This window comes from Pomacea canaliculata, linkage group LG12 (assembly GCF_003073045.1).
Source record: "Pomacea canaliculata isolate SZHN2017 linkage group LG12, ASM307304v1, whole genome shotgun sequence".
In the NCBI taxonomy this organism is placed as follows: Eukaryota; Metazoa; Mollusca; class Gastropoda; order Architaenioglossa; family Ampullariidae; genus Pomacea; species Pomacea canaliculata.
In genome coordinates this window covers 11,436,235-11,459,487 of record NC_037601.1, presented here as the reverse complement: position 1 = coordinate 11,459,487, position 23,253 = coordinate 11,436,235, and the positions used below count along the sequence as shown (strand labels likewise).

The following is a 23,253-nucleotide window of genomic DNA, read 5'->3' as shown; positions in this document are numbered from 1 at the left end:
CGTCACACATGGTGTTAACCAGCCTAAAAAGAAACTTGATCAACTGCTAATGCTTTAATCAAGCAAATAGTTTGCAATTTTTTTGTTCAAATCATCTTAATCAATCTTAACCATGGAATAGATGATTCTTGCTGTTGAAAGAACATGCCCACACACACACAGGCAGATAAAAAAAAAAAAAACTTGAATTCTCCTTCTCATTAGAAAACATCCAAAAATCCCAACCTAAAAATCATCATATCAAGGCCTACTTACAGAAAGTTATGGAACAAATTAAAAACTTTTGAATGTTTATCATTTATGGTCTCAGTGGAATATAACATAGTGAAGACTGACGGAGAATGACTTTGTGGCATATTTACATTGCCAATCAGATTCATGTTACTTTAAATGCGTAGACATGCTCTCTTTGTAGGTCTGAACTATCTAAAGACTGGACTGGCTATTTGTCTACTGATGTCCTTGACATGAAACTGTCACCCCATATTTTTTACAGCTTTTCTAATATCACTCAAAATTTCTTAAAGTCATTTTAACCATGCTAATATTGCAAGCCTCTTGATAACACAGCACAACCTCTGAAAGAAATGCTCCTATGCATCACTTTACAGCACTTCTATGCTCCAAATAGATAAGATTAGGCATTAAAATATAACTAAGGTATGAGCGAAAACAAACACAATTTTATGGTTGCCATAGCTCTTGTTCCCTCTCAAGTCTTATAAGAAGGATCACCTGATCAGTTTACACACTTTACGCTCCTGCAAAGTGAAAGGCAAGGTATCTGAAAATATAATACTGCTCCAACCATATGACCACAAGTTCATAAAGCGTCCAATGATTTCCCACTTACTGTAACAATAGTCTAAAATTTTTCCTTGGTGATTTTTTAAAAACAAAACATGGCCCAATATCAATCAGGATTATTTACATAGTTTATACTAAGTCATTCAAAGAATTATGCCCAACTAATTATGAACCCAATGAATCATCATCATCTCAATTATAAGTCTGCTGAACCATAAATAGTTGCACTGCCTGTTGACTGCAGGGCTCAAGATGCATTCAAAAGGATGAGTAAATCCTGTCCAATAATGTTACCATCCATAGTCACGTGGCTTTGTCTTCTTATGCTGATCTTGGAGGTAATGGCATTTTCTCTTGCACCAGCTGCAAACAATGCATAAACTGACCACTCAACAAGATTGGGATTTTTATTAGCAAATATTTTCACATTCTATATCAAGGTATACATGCTGTTTTTAATCTTAATTTCATGTTACTGAATACAGAACTTTGGGTCTCATAGTTAAAACAGTAACAATAACACAGGATAGCTGATTCTCTATTTGTTCATGAGCATAAGAAAAAAATCAACAGGTAATTATTTTTTCAAAGTTATTGTGAACAAAATCAATTATACTGTTGTGGAAACAAATATTCATTTACACAGAAGAATTCAATTGCTGTTGGATAGATCATCACTGTTCATGTGCAAGCAAATTAACATGCCTGTTACTTCTAGCCCTAGGTAGAACTTTTTGGCTATCATGACAAACAGCCAACCTCCCTTACCTATCTGCTAAAAAAATAATCTGCTCAGTTCCCACAGATAAAACATGCACATGCTAATGCTGAAATATGCATAGCCATGTACTTTGGTATATGCACATCAAATGCAGACTCTTTACCACAATCCTAAAATCAAAAATGAAGTATAATCTAATAACACTAGTACTGAAAAATATTTGTGCTTAGCTGAATTTTTAAAAATTCACTAAGTCTGAAAAATATGTCTACCTTAATGATACGTTTGTGATATGCAGCAGACGACTCGTTGTGCTTCTGTTTTGGCACATTCATCTCTCCTCTTGCCAGCACTTTTCTCAATTCTTCAATGTTCATGGACATGGCTGGGTCAATGTTATTCTTGTTGATAAGACCCACAAGGTACTCCTTATAGTGTAGTCTGCACATCACATAAAATTTATAACTGCACATATCTGTGATAATGTATGTGTGTGTGTTTTCTGATATATTGGTGATTGTGAGCATGTTCATTGCATAAACACAATTAATGTACATCTGTGACATGATATTGGAACAGTCAATGGGAGCATAGGGAGAATATATTATATGACAATACTTTAATCGTGATGTCCTGGATCTAACATTTTTCTATGTGCAGGTTACAATGTTAATCCTTGAAGGATTTTATCCAGGAATAAGACAATAATAGACCAAAATATTTTAACTAATTTAGATTCTGCCCTCCCCTATGACAGGAAACCCCACTTACAGACACAATCCTGCAAGGCCATCCCCTGAATCTTTGCCACATGATTCATCTCTTTTGCCAGAGTCAAATTCCTTCTGCTCAATGACTGGACAGCGAGAAGTCTCTTCCTGGTTTGCCGGAGGCACTGTGTTGAATTCCACATTTGCATTCTGGTTGTGAAGTGAAAACAAACAGCTTGATATTATTCGTACTTAAGGGAAATCACCAAAATTACAAAACTGTATAGAGCCCTTTCCTAGAAATATTGCAGCAGGAATTTTGATTTCCAAAGAGAAGTCCTATCCAATACTCTTTTTTTAATCTAATCCTACAAGTGCACTGAATATAAACAAAAGAAATGCAAACAAGAGAAAAATACCCTAGAAAAGAATTACAGTTGTCAGTAACAATATACCAAAACCAAAAAAAAAAAATTGAAGCTATAGGAAGTAACTACTCGCAATATTTTCTGAAACTTGTCACCACCACTTCAGCTTATAAGTCATCAGTCTCTCAACAGCATTTTCTGCTTTGGCTGCATCAGGTTTTATTTTAGCCTATGAACAGATCTTGATAATGTATGTAATAATCTTGTTTCACAAAAGACAGCTACTGTCCGTGGCATGATTTATTTACTGCCAGCAAAATGAATTATGCAGCTGTATCTTCTAAATAAATAAAAGCAATGAATGGATTGGGGCTTTCTTTCTGCCAAGAATTCAAGCAGATTGTCATATCTTTACCATTGTTTTCACTGTCATAGTCCTTGAAGATATTATCCTCTTGTTCTTTCATGCAATTTTAATATCTGGATATCTGCAATACTGTGATTCTATTCATTAAAGCAAAATTAAAAACTTTGCAGCCAAACAGAATAGGCAACCAGCAAAGGCAAACCTGATCATTACTATTTATTATGGGACAAAAGAACGATGCTTACCTGCAGAAGAACTTGCAGATGTTGTACATCACAGTCACGTAAATAAAAGAAACAATCTCGGGGATGGTGTGCGTGCAAGCCATTCATTTTGCAGTTCTTTAAACGATTGCACATCTGAAATTTACAAATAATGAGATAGTAATCTTGTTCTTTACAAATACTTAACTGATGTCACAAAATTGTGATCAAAATAATTTTACTCACCCCGCGTTGGTAAAAAGGCTGGCAGCAGCCACTACAAAATTCATGCCCACACTGAGGACATTTAAAGTGCATGCAGCCTCCTTTAGCTAATGCATATCGCATCTTGCAGCTTGGGCAGTCTGCAGGTAAGAAGAAATAAAACCTGTCACCTCCATCAGAAATAATTAAATGCAGACGATTTAACACAATATCCATACATTAATATAAGCCAGGAACTATAGATATTTTTCAAAATCAAAATTGTGAAACATGCTGAATGAAACACTAATACATTATAAGGATGCATTTAATACTTCAAGGATGCATATAACAAAATAACAATGAAAGGAGAATTTTCCTTCTCCCCATCTGCTGATTTTTTTGTGCATGTGCACACACACTCTCTTTCTCTCCCTTAAGGTGGTAAAGATGGTTACCAATGCCATTTTCCTCTAGGTGACGTGCCAAGCCAACTGCCTGGTTGTTGGGGTCATTATCAATTTTCCACTGTGCAAACTGTTCGCACGTCACACCTTCGTGCTGCTCCTCCCACTGCACAACAGATACAAACTCCAACTGATGAATGGTATACTATTATTGACTTGAATTGCTGTCACTTCAGAAAAACTTTACACTTCTCACATAATCCATAAAGCTTGCTGTCAAATCCTAATTATGCATTATGCATACAGGATAACAGCATGCTCAAGTGGTGGTCTCTCTCAACAATAAACAAAATGTCTTTCTATATACACTGTCTACACCACATATTTTTTAAACTTATCTCGGCTAAAGTAATTTTAAAGATGAAATAATAAGCAATTTTTACTCGTATGAAATAGATATGATCACACAAGAAAAGTTCTGGCACAAATTGTAATGAGCAATGACCTGTTTCTTGCACTGATAGCATGTCTTCTGACTGCAGTGAGGACACACCATCTTCAGCTGCCTGTCTCCACCATCTGCGATGAAGCCATTGCCACACTGGAACATAGTTTATACAACATGTTTATGTGTAACAAACTGACATGTATGAACGAATAGGAATCTAACATAAACCTGTACAAGTTTATATGCACACATACCCTATATATGCACAGTTATGCACAGGTTCTAACACATCTACCATCTTTTCCATGACATTCTTTCAAATTAGTTGTCAAAAGGTATCGATAATAAAAAGAAGCATAAACTGCACTCAATAACTGATAGCTTGGTAAGCATCTCTCTAATGACCGCTATCAAAAAGAAGAAACACTCACATGAGCACACCATCGAAAATGTGGATCTTTCTGTAAGTGCCAATCCCTAACTTTGGTTTCAAAAAGGTCATACACCTCTTTGTCTACCTGCATCTGAAGCTGAAAAATAAAGAAAATAAAAAGAGTCCTTCAAAACATTTGACATACAATATGATATTACCTTCCCATCACTGTCATAAAACAAGGTGACGGTCACACTTAACATCAATAGTCATCATCATCATCAGAAGTGGTCATCATTCAGTTTGACAGTGTTGCCTGTGCTTATCAGCTAAAGACTGTGATAGGCAAAGGTCACAAATATACAGTGATTCTCCAACTGTTTTTGAGATAAGCATCCATTCTTATTATGTTTGTGTGTTTTTCTTTTTAGTAAAGTGCTTTGAGCCCGCCTTTAATGGTGGGGAAAAGCGCTACATAAATAAACATATTATTATTGTACAATTTGTATACAGTGACAGTTTCCTGAGCATTCAAGGCATCAAGCATCAAAAGATGCCACTAAGCACTCAAAGAAAGTTTCCTAAGAATGGAGATCTGGAGAGCAAAATAAGAAGTTGATTGATATTTACATCATACATTTTTAGCTTCAGCCTTGAACTTTTAGTAAAACCACTAGTTTGGCCAACAGTCTGTCAAGTTAAAAAAAAAAAAATTCTTTCAAGAAAATCTCCATTTTTAAATTTTCTTTAAATATAAGAAGAGGTGGGATGGAGTAAAAGCACCATGTAAATATCACAAGTAAATAAAGAGTTAGAAGTAGACCTTTACTGAGTTCTAGCTAAGGGATGGATGTTCCTCATTAGAGTTTTTCGCAAACTCTTCATCACACTATAAATTGCTGGATTAACTTTAAAAATCATCAATTAATTTTCAAATTTCATTCCATTTGCCATAAGCACAGATTCAAAACAAAACAAAAACCATGAAAGAAGAAATAAAGAGGTCAAGTTTACTTATATTTTGTTACAGTATTAACATATTATTTGTAATAATTATTGTCCAAGAGAGAACACAGTAATACAGAAGGTGCCCACTATTCTTCTATGTTGATCATTGTACTAAGCACATGGTGTTTAGAAGCACCTTTAAAAAATGAAATCTTTCTTTAACATCACTATTAAAATTACACCATTTCTAAATATAAAAGTGACCTTCTGGCAAGAGACAGAGACTGGTCTACGAAAATCAGAAAAGTTTTAGATGCCAATGCTGCCATTCCATGAGATTTGAAACTCTGAATGGCTAAATTCTGCCAGATGCTTCTACTTAATGTGAATTACTCCAAAAATCAGCATGGATGCAAGTACTGCTGCAGTTATAAGAATAATAATAAACATCCTAAAACATCTATGCTATAAACATTTATAATAAATGCTTGATTTACATAGTACACAATCAGGTGCTTATATAATTGGTTAGTGTTTGAGACAAAACATGGAGAGTATGTGAAAGAAATGGATGGATAGGCAACAAGAAGGCAAAATAAAAATATACAGGGAAGAAATCACAGACAAAGGTATATCAGAGCAACATGCAGTGACAACATTAGAAAATCTACAGAGACAGGCTAGTCAAGTGAAATAAAAGAAAGTGAAGTAGAAGGTAACACTAGCATCATGTGGACTGTTTTTAAGAGTAGTGCTCATGGGAAAGAAATTGTTCATGCAAACTTACAAAATTCAATGGAGGTCAATTAGCATCATGAAAAAGTCTAGATGGAATGTAGGGAACAAGAATTTGAAAGAAACAGACAGGGTAAGAGTTTGCAAAAAAAATTTTAACAAAGCACTGAAAGTCTGTCCTTGATGCAAGCACGAATGGGTGGTAACCAGTGCAGGGCATGCAGGAGATAAGTAGCATGCTATCAATACTAGACGTGCAGCTGAGTTTTGTACTTTCTGGAGTTTGTGAAAAACAATAACAATAACAACCAACTTTATTAGTTCCAATGGGCAATTTAAATGGGAGGTGTGCTCTGTTTCCAATATATATTTTTTTTTTAAAAATCATTCCCATGCACACCTACACATCACACGCACACACACACCGCTGACAGTTCATCTGTGATTGATGGCACATGCGAATGAGGTATGCAGGGCAGCCTGCAATCAAGGAGTTAAGTAATCGAACTGTGATGAATGAAAGTACAGACAAGAGAATTAGCAGTTTCTATCAGGAAATTCTGGTGGATGGCTCTGATCTTACGTGGATCATAATCAGCAAGCTGATAGCAGCAACATATCAAGACTACTGGTGCCTGATCATCAAGAGTCTTACAGTGTCAAGTTGGTCAACAGACTGAATGGTGTTATATCAGGATGAGGTTGTATATTGATATCCCCAAGGACTATTAGAGGGCTATTTACTACATTTGAGAAAATGTATATATGTTTGTTAAATTTGTTTTTTACGTTTACAGAAAAACATAATGCAATCATTTTGAACTCTTTGGAAACAATGATGGACTTCTTTTCCATATGGCTTTCTTTAGCAGAACATCCTTTGGTTATGGCAGCAGACTAAACAGGCAACTTTACTTTGTTACATGAAAGTCAAGTACCCTGAGAAGTTTTGTACTTTTTTCCATATATTATTTTCTTTTTCATTCATTGAAAAGTGACGAATTTATTCTTGACAAATTTCTTCCGCAATAAATGCCACATATGCAGCAATAATACCCACTTTTTGGTATGTTCTTTTCTCTAATGTCTAAGGTCAATATTGCTGTGACTGCATATGCCACCATTCTTTGCAAACTGAGGAGCAATATAGTGAGATAAAGTTTGTAAATACTTCCAGCCAATCACAATAATTAACCAAAAAATTTAACTATCACAAGGCAAATATGCACAGTCCTTTTCTGGTTTCCCTTGTGTCAGAAAAGTGGCATCAGTTTTCAACGATGCTAAACGGCCATTCTGGTGAGTCTTCCAGGGGTAGCAGAAATCTAGAGGGTTAGGAGGAAAACAACATATGCAGACAGCACTCACCAGCATGCCAAGGAAGTTGATATATTCAGAACCTAGTTCCTCGTCATTAAGGTCTGGTTTACTGCATAAAGGGCAAGTCCAATGACGTACATGCTTTTCTCGAATGACCACCTCAAAGTTCTGTTTTAAACAATCTGAGCAAATTTTGCACTGACAAAAGTTCAAGTTACGTATCTGAAAGAAAGAAAAACAAGAAAAGCAGTTACTAACCAGTTTATAGAGGAACACATAACAGACATATCAATACTTTTCGTCTTTTCAAAGCCACATCCATTTTGTTATAATGTTCTGAATTTTTCCACAAATCCCTGATATTGGCTAATGGAAGTGGGAATGTGGGTGGACAGTTATATTGCTTAACTCTGTATCCTAGCCTGGCCATCCATTTTAACACAGATAACCAGGGAGCAACATACACTTACCATAATGTCAGCTACACTTAAAATAATTTCACACACAGTTCATGAGCCCAAAATGCCTCCTCTTTCCCACTCCAAAAGACTTATGCAATGTTGTGAATCAAAGTAAAAACAAATTAGTAAGAAATATTGAGATTAAGCATAATATTTAGATATTAATTAAAGTTGTTTAAGGATGGCTTCATGTAATACGCTTTTTGTACTTCCTTGTGTTCACAAGTCTGGGCATATTCATAAAGGCATGTCCTTCAACTTATTTCCTAATTGTGAGAGTTTTCTATATCCCATCTACATACCCAGCACATGACAAATACACACATAAAGGAGGTGTTTTTTTTAGTAAAGTCTGATTGAAATTTTCTAAAAGCAGCCAATGGTAAGTTTTTGCCAACAATTACATTGTACTTCTCTGGTTAATACCATTTGTGCTTTTAATCACTGGAACATCTTTGATGAATGAAAGTTGATAAGAAATTTGACATTCTGTTCCAGCCTACAACAGCAGCAAGCTCTAGTTTCCCTTGACCAAAAACTGTGAACTGGTGGTGACATGTTCAGTCAAGTGTTAAAGGTCAGTCTTGCCTGACTCAATGCATTCAAAGGGGGATATTAATTATATTTAGTTCTATAGTATTTAATGTTGAGGAGGAGTCTAACCTTGGGCACAATTTTTGCACAAAAAAAGACCCTTCTAGTTATCCTTCACTGGAATGCCTTCCATTTAGAATAAAACTGAATGTTGCTAAATATGGTTGTGGCTTGTGTGAAAAGGTATCACAATGTAAGAAATTTATATGATTCATAAATTATTATTAACTTGTCAATATGGGATTTCATAAATTGACACTGTGGCCCTATGCTTCTTGAGGAGTATCAAGGAATAAACTAAATAAACTAAACTGACACTAATTAAGAAAAGTATTGAAAAGTAAAAAAAATGAAAACCTAAATATTTTTAGATATATGATTACGGCTTTAAAGGAATGATTTCATGGCATAGCTTGCTGCTCAACATGAAAAAGTCTTTAGATGTACAGTACTCACTGTAATCAAGTGAAACTCTTACCTTGCTCATTGGATAATGTGAAAAACAGATCTGACACTCCTGCATCAAATATACCAGCGCTGACCTCTTATCCTCACAGTTGCGAACAGCTTCCACCACATCCTCTAAGGTGCAGTAGTAGTCTTCACCATTTGTAATGCCCTGGCTGCTGTAAGCTGCAGGAAGGTCATGATCTAATAGCTTAATGACTAGCTCAGCTCGACCCCAGCTACGAAGTTTGCCTTCCACAAGAACCATGCGAATGCGGCGCTGTAATATCAAGAAGTATTTTTGTACTATGAATTCACTTAGCTGCAACCACAATGGTCTCACTGAACATAAATGGGTGTGCACAGTGACTATTCTGTACCATGTAAAAATACAAGGCTGTCAGTCACCAATGTCTCTGTACCAAGACATATTACATTATGTGAATAGTAATTCACTAGACAATGGAGAGAGAGAGAGATAAGTGCCACTGCAGAATTTAGGCCATACCAACACAATCATATATTAGCAAAAATAAAGACCCATAAACTTAATATCTAGATCTATTTCTATAACCATCATGATCTATTTCTATAACCATCAAAATATATTTCTATAACCTTCACAATCTATTTGTATAAAAATTAAGATCAAGATCTGATTATATAACCATCAAGAGAAGGAATCTATTTCTATAATCATGATCTATTTGTATACCATAAAGATCTATTTCTATAACCATAAAGAGATATGAAGCAACAAAGTAAATGCTCAGCTGTGAATGCTCAGAGTTTATCCATAACACATTTTTCCTAAAGACACATGCCCTGCGTTCAATGTGAAAAAAAGCATAAACAGCAGCTCACTTCTCTGTCTAAAGTCTTGTCTTTAACCCTCTGCTGAAAGTCCTCATGAGAGATGACACTAGTTGACACACTTTGGCATGTTTCTGCAATAGCCATTTGCAGCAGAGAGCGACCCACACCCACAGTTCCTCCCAACTCATCTTCTTCCATCCCCTGCCACACTCGCTGCAAGAAGGGCTGAAGAAGTGTGTTTTGGAGATGCTGACGAGCACCTTCCTCATTCCCTTGACATTGAAGCATGGCTTGCAAAACCTCCTCTCTGGCAAAAGTGCTGTCTGGGTTCAGTCGGGCATACTGCATGGAAGCAAACAGTGTGTAAAATTGATTGACACAGATTTTGTGTCTACTTGTGGCAAAGTGCCTTGTTATAAATCTGAAACTAAATTTCTCCAACTAGAAACAGCAACATAAAAAATGCATCAAAAGAAAACAGTAAACAGTTTCAGGCATACAAGCTCTCTATAGCAAAACATAACGCAAGAATGCTGTAACAAAGCAACACAAAGTTGTTATTTTTAATGTAACTCATTAAGCTTATCAGTTGTGCACCTAGTCACCTAAGAATGTAGTAATGCTGGCATTTTTCTTTATTTATACATTTGCATTTTGTTGGAAATGTGAATTTAAATAATTTAAGGATATGCTGTAGAAGTAAAAATAATTTCAAGCTCTTCTCACAATTAAAATTGCTATTTTCAATCATCTTTTTCCTTCAAATCATTTTTTATCCCAGACAGCAATAATCTGGGACTTCACAAGCTCATATGATCCACAAATAATGTTTCCAGAGGAAAATGTCAGTATAGTGTTCACAGACATAAAGAACAAAATTATGAAAAATTAAAAGTAAGCTTTCAACAACAAAAAACCAGAAGGGAAGAAAACAGGAGCCGACAACATGAGACAAGAACACACAACTTACCATTGCTCTTCTCTTTGCAGTGCATTTTTTGACTGCAGGAACAAGTTCTCCTCCACACTCCCTTAGCGCTTCCTGAGCTTCTTCACGCGAAAGCTCTCCAACATCATTGTGCTGACTGCGCTGTCCTTCTGTTTTAACAGTGGAGATGACCACATCCACAAGTTTCTCCCACTCTGTTTGTAGCCAGGTGAGAGCTGCCCGGCTGTCGTTGTCAAACTTTTCCAATGCTATGCATATCTCAGTAAAGCTGAAGCCATACCTGTCTGCCATCTAAAGAGTAAGACATAACAACAGACTGACCTCTGCATTAAGAGATTTTAGTATTTTAAGATTTAACAGTGTTTGTAGTCTGACGAATGAAGAAAAAATTCTATTTATAATAAAAGATAGGATAAGATAAGACTTTATTTTTCCCAGAGGGCAATTCTGATGCAGCTTGAGGAAAATTAAAATTCATACACAATTGCATGCACAAAACTATTCATGCCTCATTCATAACCCATTCAAAAGTCGTACGGCTGAAACAACAAAAGACAACCGCAGTCTGTTGGTCCTGCATGCAGGCACACAACATCGGCGGGCCGACATGAGCCGGACAAGTTCTGTTGATTAAATGTTAATAATGAACAAAAGGAGAATACTTAGGACAACCCACATAGATCATTTCTGAAAGTACTCAGTTTCTCCAAACAAGTTTAATAATGCTCTTTATTACATCTTATTCTTTGACAATAAAGAGTGAAAGAACTGTCAAAGCAAGTCTGCATCATACCATAAAACCAACAAAAAAGGAAAGAACAGAAAAAAAAACACTGAGATGACTCTTTACCTTGACAAAGTGGAGAATCTCTGCTCCATCAATCTGCATTTGTTTGATTTTCTTTTGCTCAGAAAAGCGCTCCATGGTCTGCTGGAAGTTTCCCTCATTGAATGAGGCTAATTCACCACTCCTCAAGCTGCTGCTGCTGCTATTGCTGCCCCCACTTTCCAGACTGACTCTCTGTCTGTCATCATTCTGCTTCAGTCTTGTCACAGCACAGAGCTCTGTTTTATTTTCATAAGCACTGCATGCCAGCTTTTCAGAAACAAACCCCGAGTCATCATCTGCAGCACTTAAATGAGTGCCTTGAGTTGCACTTTGCAAAGACTTCTTGGGTACTGGTGGGTGGGGCTGTTGCTGGGAGGTTACACAAGAATCATCATGATGTGAAGATGGAGCACTATGCTGCTGCTCACTTTTAGCCTGCAGCATCATGCTGTATCGATGCTGGGCTTCTTTTTTCTCCAGGTACACCTGATAAAACAAGCAGCAACAGGTGACTACACTGATTTTCCACTGTAGTGAAAAAAAAGTCCCTTAAAAACTAAATACTCTCAGGTCTCTCACTACTGTAATAATGCAGCTTCCAAGTAGTAATGGTCAACTTGGACACTAAAAATGGTAAAGGCAATCTGTGACATTTCAAGTGTCGAGGAGGAAGGCATTAGAAACTCTACTCATCTTGGGACTTGCTTTCCTTGTAAGGATGGTCCCCAGCTTCTCTCCCTCACTGCCTTTTCATCTCCAACCCTTTTAAAGTGATCAGTTACCCATGCAACAGCTGGGTAAACATATGGTAAGCTGTGCTATATGTGTAACAGACTAGTTAATGTATACAGCACTTCCCTACTCTGTTGTCAGAACTAATTAACAAAGGTTGACCTTCCCCCACGGATAAAAAATGCAAGACAGTCTTTCTGTGCTGTTGTTTACAGGATTAAAAAGAAATAAAGAAAGGAAAATATAATGAATGACAGAAAACACACACATACTCTCTCACTTTACTTTTGTGATTATCTTTAACATGTGATTAAGATTATTCTTATGATTTTAACATTGTGAAATGTCATACTTGTAATAGTCATAAGTTAGAGAAACAGCTTTTTTATCTGCTGAGAGTTTAGACATGCTTTGGGCATGTCACACATCTTTGAATCAATGCATTTAGTTATTAAATGCCATGAAAACGTCCCTAGGTGTGTTACTCTAAAGGTATCACTGGTAATCTAGAAAATGATTGAAACCCTGAGAAGACAATGATTAGCAATCCTAATCTAGTACTCAGATGCACTCGTGTTAGTCTAGTTCTTGATGCTTCACTAACCTTTTTTAAATCAAAATACTCACTTTGTCTTGTTCCGCAGCCAGTTTGGAGTGCAACTTTTCTAACTGCATGGACTTTATACTTCCATCAGGCACTTTACCTTCTGCTGATGCTGAATCTGCTGAAGGCAGCTCAGCTTTACTTTCTATTTGGGTGGGTTCAGTTTTAAGATCATTCTCAGAGGATCTATGACTTGAAATCAGAGTTGGGTTGTCACTGGTGCGATCACATGCTTCACAAATGCGTGTTCCTGGGGAATTGATGAGAGTGCAGTGGTTGCACTGCCAATTATCTCCTGGAGGTTTAAAACGCCCAAAATGGCTTGCTGGAACTTTCATGGATGGTGGTGCTAAAGGTTGGACAGGCAAAAGAGGCATGTTTTGCTCTGCATGGGGCTGCATCTTTGGTTTTGTAACAGGAAACTGCATTCCCACTTCTTTTGCTTCTGCCATCCAGGTAGATGTTTTATCACCATGAAAGTCACCAGTGCCTTGCTGAGTAATTAATGGTCCTAAGTTAGAAACAGTCTTCAAAACTTCATCTCTTTGAGCAGGTTTTTCTGTGCTGTTGGAACCTATAGCAACTTGATGTTTCTGGGAGGCAAGAGTAGTGTATACACAATTGCTGCTAGCTGCAGAAGACACCTGATGTGGTGGTGTAAGATTCATCATGACTTGCTGCTCAGTGGAGACTGGCACTGCTTCATAACCACCATCTCCATGCACTAATCCTGATGGATCCATCTTCCACTGTGGTAAGATGCTCCTCCTGTCCACAGATGACCGACTATCACCACTGGCACAGTTCTCATCCACATTTTCTAAGCAAGGGAGAACATTCTGGCTAAAATCTGATTGCTTGATATTGCCAGGAGTTAATGCAACATGCCGAGGTGAATGTGATGGGAAAACAGACTGCTCCTGTTTCTTCAATGGAGGTTGTGATCCCTGTTGTAAAAAGTCCACTTGTGACTGGAGTTGTGTTGAAAGGTCAGATATCTGTGGCTTTACCAGAATAGTGGAGGGAGAAACAAAAGCAGGTGGATGAAAGACCTCAGAAGACATATCAGGATCGTTCCTACAAACCCCATACACTCCACTATCTATGATCTTTGCAAGTTCTTGTTTGTACTGAGACAGAGTATTATATTCTCGTATTAACATAGCTTTGCGTTTATTCAAGGAACGAAATTCTTCTAGCTCACAAAACTCATCATTATTAAGCATGAGAGCATTTAAAGCATCATCCACCTCTTGCAATTCCTCTTTCAGTGCCATCAGATGAATTTCACATTTTGCAGCACGCTTTTCATAATTGCTTTCTGCAATCACTCTGCTCAGCAATGGTGAAGAGATCAAAGATAACCTGTTCTCAGGTAATGACTGAGGCCGCATGTTCTTGCCACCCTTGCCTGCCTCACCCAGCAAATTGGTAGACTCTGTCCCTACTGCAGGTGGTCCTTCCAACGTTGAGATGCTGTGACCAGAACGCCTCAATGACAAGTCACAATAATGCACACCTACCATGCTGCTGTTTGTTGCCGCAATCAGAGGGTCTCTGCCTGTCTGCACAGGCACTGCATTGAGGTTGTGTTGCTGGAGTCCTGACCACATATAATTTGGGAGAAAAGGAGGTGCAACAGAATGCTGGAGTGGTCCACTGTGTCTAAAAAGAGTTGTGTGCTCGGGATGGGAAATGTTCTGGGCAAGAAGATATGCTGGATGTACTACAGGCTGCCCCATCCTTGGACTGTTGGCTTCTGGAGCTGGCAGCATCATGTTCTGCATGCCATGCTGACCTGTGTTCCCAATCATCGCATTGTAATATGGATGGTGACTAGGGCTATACTCAGGCATCTGATCAAACTGTTGTTTCTGTTGCTGTTGCTGAATCTGATGATAGTGCTGCAGCTGCTGCTGATGCTGAAGAAGACTTGAACTAGCATCAAAGGGCATCTGTTGGTTTCGCAAAGGATCAACAGAAGAATCATTGGTTCTGAGGACTGGTACATTCCCTGGACTGCAGTCTTGTGCTGAAGCTTGCCTGTGGTTAGTTGACAGATGCCTACCAACATTAAATCAAAACTTCTTGATCAACACTTTCTTTTTATGTTTTCAAAATATCTTTTCATTTAATACTGTACCCAGCGGACCATTCATCCCTGGATAAAAAAAATGGATCAATAATATCTTTCTATATTTGCTCTCCAAATTTGTTACCCATTGCTGGAAGAAACACATATGATGATGATGATAGTAATAATAGGCTTTATATGGGTACTTACTGTCAGTCTTCGAAAGCACTTTTCTTTTCTATTATTAGCTTACATTTAGAAAACAAACTAAGAACAGATCTCTTCTTCATAGTGAAAAGAGAGAGAATGTTTACTGAGGTGAGTGTACTAATATGCTTGCATGTCAAAATAATTATATTTTAACTATTCCAAATACATGTACTATGCCAAATTTGGGTCATACAAAGCAGATGACTATCTTTTCACTCACTTCAGGCTATCTACTGCACGAATCCCAAAGGGTCCTTGTATATTGAGACCAGCAGCAGTACTAACAGAGGGGCTAGGAAGAGAAGTAATGGACTGCCGCTGATGGTTGAGCCTCTTGGGGTGTTTGTGCCACATGTCATCGCAAGCATCACACAGCTGCTTATTGTCACAAGAATGACACCATACTGCTGCAGGTCTGTTTCCACAAATGTCACATGCTGCAAAAAAAAAAAAAAAGCAATTATCAACAGGTTTCGTAAATACTTCTTGGAAAGAAATGAGGACGCAAATATCAGATAGACATAATTAACCAAAACTTTTGCTAAGAAGTTTTCTCACCAAAACTTATTTGTCCTTTCAGAAAACCAAACTGAAAATTATGCAAACATTTTCCGTGCCGCTGAGGAAAACTTACACATTCCCTCTAGAAGCTACAAATTACAATAGCAAATAAAAGGGCACAACATTCTTTTGCTGAATTTCTGCATGTCAAGTCTGTGACCTGTACCTCTACGCATGCTGTCATCCAAATGTGATACATCAACAGGGTCGGTCTTGTCATCAAGTGGAAGCTCTGTCATGTGAAAAGGATGGACACTGTCATCCTGTGATGTCACCAAGCTCTGCTGAATCATCAGAAAGCCTAATGAAAGTATGCTTTCCTTCATGCACTTTTTTAAAACAAGATATTACAGTGAATTCAGAACAAACAAAGGTAAATCAGTTGTGAAAATATTTTAAGTGATGTCTGTGAACTCTAACACCTCACTCCCCAATGACTGAAGAGTTATGGGACTACCTTTACATGTGATGTTGAAGTTAAATGTTCATACTAACAGGCACATGCACAGGTGCACACACATACAGATGTATATGCACACAAGGACATAATTTTTTTTCATAGAATTGAAACAGAAAATTAAGTCCTTGTGCACATTAATTTGTGTACATACATGCATGCGCCTGTTAGTATGAACAATTAATATTTAACATAATTTTCCTTTTCATTAATCAAAACATGTTCTGCAAATAGTAACCATTTTATTTTAACTTACTTGTGTAGCACCTGAAACTTGTACAGGCTGAGGCAGAAGTTTCTGTGATGAGAGTGGTGGTTCCTGCTTCCCATTAAAGGTACTTGCTTGTGCTGCAGTGCTCCACATTGCTTGTAGCTGGTTACTAAAGAAAGTATTGTAAAGTAATTAACATACACTCAGAGTTATCAATTATCAAACAATCTCATGCTTGTCATACTGATACTCCATGTGTGCTATAATGACAAAAAGTAATGTAAATGTAAATGTAAATGTAATGGATAGAAAGTCTGCATGGTTTAAAAACTCCTCTTTGCTGATGGGTTTTGCGTGGAAATAATTTCAGAAAGTAGCATCAAAGTTTGCACATCATGCAAAAACACTATAAGCAGAAGGAACTTTTTGTTGTAGTTGCTGTTGTTGTTTTTAGTAATTATAATATTGCATGAAAATTTGCAACCCACATGGTAGTCTGTGGCAACAGGTCACTGATGACTTCAGCATGGGGATGAGTTCCTGTCAGATACCTCTCCATCTCTAACCGAGCCAGCACAATGTCTGCCACCAGCCTGCTTGTGCTCCCAGCATCTGGCTCATCTCCCTCAAATTGTAGCCCATCGTCTATTTCTACAGTGTAACCCATCTGACGCACCACCTCCAGTGACCCCTGAAAAAACAAACTGCCTTCTGCCCTCAAAATCCCCACAAAATAATGCAAGCATGAAGACAACAGTTTATGATGGATATTAAATGTGCCATAAAAACAATATGAAATACTACTTTCTATCCTATAGGGCATTACAATGTATTATTATGACTAATAAATGTCTTACTATTCTATAAATCTATAAAACAATGTTATGTGTACAAACTCTAAAATACGCAGCAGAAAAAAAAATCAGGAAATCGGAGACACCAGGAACGATGTGCTCATTTTATTTATTTATAAATAAATCCAAGCAGAGCTTCATTTTATTCTTGAGAATCAATTAGCTATATGCAATGTGATAAATTATATACAATAAATTTTCTACACATCTGAGCATTTTAGTACATAATTGAATCAAAACATTATGTATATAAATTTTAAAATAAAACACAATGCTGTTTTGTCCTGTATGTCTAAATTTTCCAGAATTGTCAAAAAATTAATGTCACATTTACTACATATAAAATATGTTACATCTTTCATTTAAACCAAACTGATAGAATAAATATATATATCCATAAGAAATCCCAGATTTTTTATTAAGGAATAAGTTCTGGGAAAAAATGTAACTCAAACAAAAGAAAATAATCCGTACACTGATTTTTTTAAAAATACCTTCATGGGTAAGACTCTGTCTTTAAAAATTGCATTGCTAAACTTGATCTGACGCCAAAGTTCAGCACGTCGTTCTCGTGGCTTAAGCAAATGTCGCCCATACTTCTCCAAAATGCCAAGTGCTTGTGGGATGGTCTTTATCTGAGCCACTGACTATAACATTAAAATGACACAAGTTTGCATGTTTAGATATACCTCCCACAGACAGGAGTAAAATCTAAAATAACAACTGTTTTTAAATCATTGTAAAGAAATTCTTCAACTCCACCTGAAAAACCCCCGGGTAACCTGCTGGTCCGAAGCCTGGATGAAGGAGGGTTGGGCATGGGGCTAGCAACCCCAACCTGTAAAACAACCCATGCTACAGAAACTGCAAATGCAACACAAGCACAACAAGAGCCTGGACAGGAAGATCCCTCTTTGGAAGGGCCTTTGACTCATGTTGGTGAAAGCCTTCGGGAAGTCAGCTCCCCAACCCATCTTCTCATGGTGAAGGCAAAAACCAGGATAGGGACCTTGAACATCAGAATCCTATACGAGAGAGGGAAATCAGTTCAGGAAGCCCAGGAAATTAAAAACTATGGCATCAAGCTCCTCGGCCTGTACCAGGTGGAATGGCAGCGGCCAGACCAGTCTTTCATCAGGGGAGACTATCATCTACTCTGGACATGAAGACCCTGACCATGACCACACACAAGGAGTAGCAGTACTGATGACACCAGACGCTGCAACAGCACTAATAGCATGAGAACCAGTTTCCCCACGACTCATGTCAGCCAGGTTTAACTCCAAAGGAAAAAAGATCACCAACCATTCAGTGCTATGGACCTACCAATGCAGCTAAAGAGAAAAAGGAAGACTTTTATAACTCCCTACAAGTGTTGGTTGATAGTACTCTAAAATGAGACCTGAAGATCACAATGGGCGACATGAAAGCCAAAGCTGGAAATGACAAAACAGTCAAAGGACACATAATGGGAAAGCACAGTGTGGGCAAGTGCAATGAAAATGGTGAGCTGCTCACAGACTTCTGCTTGTTCAATGACCTTGTAATCGGAGGCACAGTTTTTCCACACAAAACCATTCACAAGACTACCTGGACTTCACCAGATGGACATAAAGAAAACCAGACTGACCACATCACCATTAACCACCAGTTTAGAAGGAGTCTTCTGGATGTCAGGGTAAGGCGTGGGGCAGATGCAGCCACAGACCACCATCTGCTTGTGGCAACAAATGAAGATAAAGCTGAAGTCCTTCCGTGACTCATCAGACAGACTGCACCACAAATTCAACGTGCAGTTTCTTTGAGACTGCAGAAAGCAAGAAGAGTTCAACTGTGAAGATTTGCAGCACTGAAAGGTCTCCTTGAAGAAACAGTGGCCAACAACTGGACAGGATTACAGGAGACGTGGAAGACTGCCAGCACACACATTCTGGGCAAAAAAGAAAAATAGCACAAGGAATGGCTGACTTTAGGGACCTGGCAAAAGAGAGAGGAAAGGAAAGAGCTGAAGCAGAAGATCAACCAGTGTCAAGACCAACAGGAAAAAGAAGAGCTCAGAGCAAAGTACAAGGAGATGAAATGAAAAGTGAAGAAGAGTGCAAGAGACGACAAGAGAAAGTTCACACACAGGATGGCAGAAGAGGTAGAACAAGCAGCTTGGCAAAATAACACAAACAGACTATACAAAATTACAAAAATTCTGTTAGGAAGGGAAAACACCAATGCATGCAGGCCAGCAAAGAATAAGAATGGCAGAGTCATTGCCAGGGATGCAGAACAAAGATCTCACTGGGCAGAACATTTTGAAGAAATACTAAACCAGCCACCACCAACAACCACTTAAGACATTGCCCCAGCCGCCAAGAAGACAGAGTGGTTGGTGAAAAGGAAGAACAGAAATGGAGAGAGGACTCAACCTTGTGGTGTGCCTGTGTTGATCAACAGAATGTTGGAGAGGCAATCCTTGACTCTTACTCTTTGTGGATGGTGCAAGAGGAAGTCAAGGATCCAGAAGCCCATTGACTGGGAGAGTCCAAACTTTGAGAGCTTATCAAAGAGTTTCCACAGAATGATAGTGTTGAAGGCGGAGCTGTAGTCTACAACAATGTGAACCAATCATACTTCATTTCTTTCATATGTACTCTTTCATTCATGGATAGAGGAGGAGGTTTCAAACAGAAGTAATCTCACCTCACAGTTTTCTTTCAGCATCTGCCCAACGCTTAGCTGTGCATACTTGAGTGCAATAGGGCATTGCAAATGCAGCAGTTTAGTCACTGCTGGCCCATGATCCCCAGCACTGCTCACTGCATCTGTTAGCTCTTTACGTGCCTGAAGCAAACTCTTCTCCAAATTCTTTTCTCTGTCCCCATCGGTTACTTCTGAAGGCATGTCCAGCAGACTGGACAATGACGATGCAGCTTGTCCCATTGATGTCTGCATCTGCATATCAAAGCCTGGCACAGAACACAACACCTTACTAAGAGGTAGAATTTTGCACATGTAGATCCTCATACTGTTTATAAATCTAAAAAGATCCTCATATTGTTATTACTCTAAGCAGCAAGTAGATTGCTAGTAGTAAACTGAAACACTTCTTGCAACAACTCCATTCCCACTGCAATCTTTATCCATTTATGCTCAAGGTTGAAATTTTTCAATCTGTGCATAAAATTCATGTGTGTGACCTACAGGTATTCAAGGAACAAGAATTTGAAGAGAAAATCAAATTACTTTGTTCCAATAATGGAACACGAGGTATAAATGGGTGAAGCTGTCTATGGTAAAGATATGTGTGATATATATGTAAGAGACTGACTGACTCTTTGTTGCCTTGAAAGCATAGCTCCAGCAAAGGTGTGAGCATCTGTCAAAGCAACTACACAGCATCTTAAAACTGATGTACCCATAAATAATTTATAAACAAGATCAATTATACTAGACTTCTATATAATAAACACATATACCAAGGACTTTATACATAAATATAAATGCACTTCAAAACACACTATAAGAACACACTATAAAGAGAGCCACAGAGAGAAGGTGTTGTCAGAACCCTTAAAAAAAAAAACTGATCAATTTCTATATTTCTGTTAATTATGCTTAGCTTGTAAAGCATACAGAAACCTTGACACATGCTGGGATTCTATGTTAAAGAAGGATGATGATGATGTTGATTATTATTATTGTCTGTATCCTCCTCCAGCTTTATACCTCTTCCATCAATGTTTGCTTACTTCCCACTGCATACAGACAGACCCACTAAGGTTACAATGAATGCTAAAATAGAAAGATTTTTGCCTCTTCTTTTTAAGTTTTAAAGGATCGAATTCATGTAAATATACATTTACATATGCAGAAACACACACATATAGATGATTGATAATCTGACAGAGATAGTATCAAGAATGACCATAAAGACTTCTCCTAATTCTGATGTCCTGATTCTTGGAACAGAAGGGCTAACAGCATCTGGTTAATATATTTTTAAATATAATCTTATAATACTCAAAACACTATTTTTCGGCAATCCTAAAAGAGAAGAGAAAGTTAATGTGTGTAAGAGTCACTGAAAAACAATATGTGTGCATCTGTTCACATAATCATCTATGTGGATATAAAAAGAGAAACACACTCAAAGTCAAAAATGTGCAGAAACTAAAATAAAAACACCTCTTTGCCCAAATAAGCATCTTTGAAAAATGCAAATGAAAAAAAATATGCACTTTGAATGATCAAGTTTGCAAAACATCTTCAAAGAACAAGGGTTCAAAAGGTCAACTGATGGAACAGTGTAATTTTTAACATGTACCCAGAGACTGAGACAATTCTGCAGCATGAGGGAGGATTATCAAAGAAATGAACATGAAGCAACATCTCTAAATGTAAAGCTATTATTTAGGTCTTTGACCTATGTCATCAAAAAGATAAAGAGGCCTGCTGAAACTAACTTCAAGACCCGAGGCAGACACAGCAGGTTAATTCTCAGCTCAACTTCAGAAAATTATGCTGTACAGTCCTGAAGACATTAAGTAAGCTGTAAATGGTTTACAGTTTATGGAATCAGCAATGCGCATAGAAAAACCTGCTACTTTTGTGCATTCTTCTTATAATGTTTTGTATTTGTATTGTAATCATATGAAAATGGGTCTTTAAATTCAATAAAAGTTTTGAGTCACAAAGATTTTATGTGCGCAGATGCACCAAAGTGCTTTGTGAATAAAACAATGACACAGACAAGGGAAAAAAAAACCTGATGCGATATTTCAGGTCTCATTTTCACACAACATATCTGGTACTACTATTACCAATCACCTCAGTCCCAAATGTCTTCTTATTCCAAATGAATTTATTTAAATAATAAAAAATCTAATGATTTTTTTCAATGTAAGTTTAATCTTTTTTCATGCTTCTGTGTATTTAAAGTAAATGATTACTTCCTGAATAAAAGACAAATGTAATTAAACAACTCCATGTACTATTGGTCCATCCACACAAATAACAAGTACTCGATAAAAAGTTATACAGAAGCTTTAAAACTTAGTGTTTTTCGATTACTGTAATTATTTCTCACAAATATTTTTTGATATAATTTTGCTTATTCGAAGAATTTTTATATTGTTAATATTAATCACTATTTGTAACACTTTACTAAGAATCGATATATCAAGACTGATGACTCATACTATGAAAATTGAATTCTTATTTATCTACGTGATATAAACTTTATTTTCATATTCCCCCATAAGCCATCCAACGCCCAAAATTGTGACCGCGGAAATGTACTGCTGTAACTAGTAACGAGTACTTTTGTTTTGTAGTAGTACTAAAGCGCACGGGTAGAGACGGTGTGGACCATGGTACTAAGGTTTAGTATGCTAGGTCGAATCACATGCTTTTGTCTAACAATTCTCATCGGCGTCGTGCCAATAATGCATCGCGATTTCTGTATACTGAGATTTAAAACAGAAACGCTACAATTTTATAAGTGGCGTATCCTTTACCTTGATCGAGTACCTTAGCTTCCTAACGACGTATGTTCCAGAGCTCTGTTGACATCGTGCAGTTACTTCCCTTCTTTCTCAAGGAAGTACAAGATGGCGCCGGATGGGTTTATTTTTAGCCTCTGGCAGTTCCCCAAAATAGTATATTATTTGCCACAGTCCATCTCCGGAAAGGAAGATATCCACATTTTTATCCGAAGATATTCTAGCCGTCCAACACACTTAAAACGTCTTTTATCTCAGATACAAGATATTTTCTATTTTAAACTTTGCCGTTGGTACACTGATGAGATCAGTTTATATACATAGCTTTTTATATATAGCATATCTACAATG

At 37.4% G+C, this 23,253-nt stretch overlaps 1 protein-coding gene across 2 annotated transcripts; it reads right to left on the bottom strand.

The window, feature by feature from the left end:
• Window positions 1-35: 35 nt before the first annotated feature.
• Window positions 36-23,029, bottom strand: LOC112576723. Of its 2 annotated transcripts, none has more exons than XM_025259393.1 (21): window positions 22,918-23,029; window positions 20,102-20,367; window positions 17,905-18,057; window positions 17,045-17,247; window positions 16,602-16,725; window positions 16,055-16,172; window positions 15,548-15,764; window positions 13,067-15,107; window positions 11,729-12,193; window positions 10,900-11,169; window positions 9,978-10,271; window positions 9,145-9,393; window positions 7,660-7,833; window positions 4,667-4,765; window positions 4,293-4,388; window positions 3,839-3,953; window positions 3,423-3,541; window positions 3,219-3,332; window positions 2,300-2,448; window positions 1,801-1,969; window positions 36-1,170 (listed from the first exon to the last, which is right to left on the bottom strand). In XM_025259393.1, the coding sequence occupies exons 2-21, from the start codon at window positions 20,357-20,359 to the stop codon at window positions 1,129-1,131; spliced, it is 5,469 nt and encodes a 1,822-aa protein (XP_025115178.1). In that variant the 5' UTR covers window positions 20,360-20,367; window positions 22,918-23,029; the 3' UTR covers window positions 36-1,128. The 2 variants fall into 2 exon arrangements, with proteins under 2 accessions (XP_025115178.1, XP_025115179.1); XM_025259394.1 differs by having other exon boundaries at window positions 16,055-16,169.
• Window positions 23,030-23,253: the final 224 nt, after the last annotated feature.

Coding starts and splice junctions, on each gene's coding strand:
- LOC112576723 (XM_025259393.1), bottom strand. CDS start 20,359: ATGCAGATGCAGACATCAATGGGACAAGCTGCATCGTCATTGTCCAGT. Junction 3,542..3,838: donor CCTAGAGGAAAATGGCATTG/GTAACCATCTTT, acceptor TCTTACCTGCAG/ACTGCCCAAGCTGCAAGATG. Junction 2,449..3,218: donor ATCTGCAAGTTCTTCTGCAG/GTAAGCATCGTT, acceptor CTTCACAACCAG/AATGCAAATGTGGAATTCAA.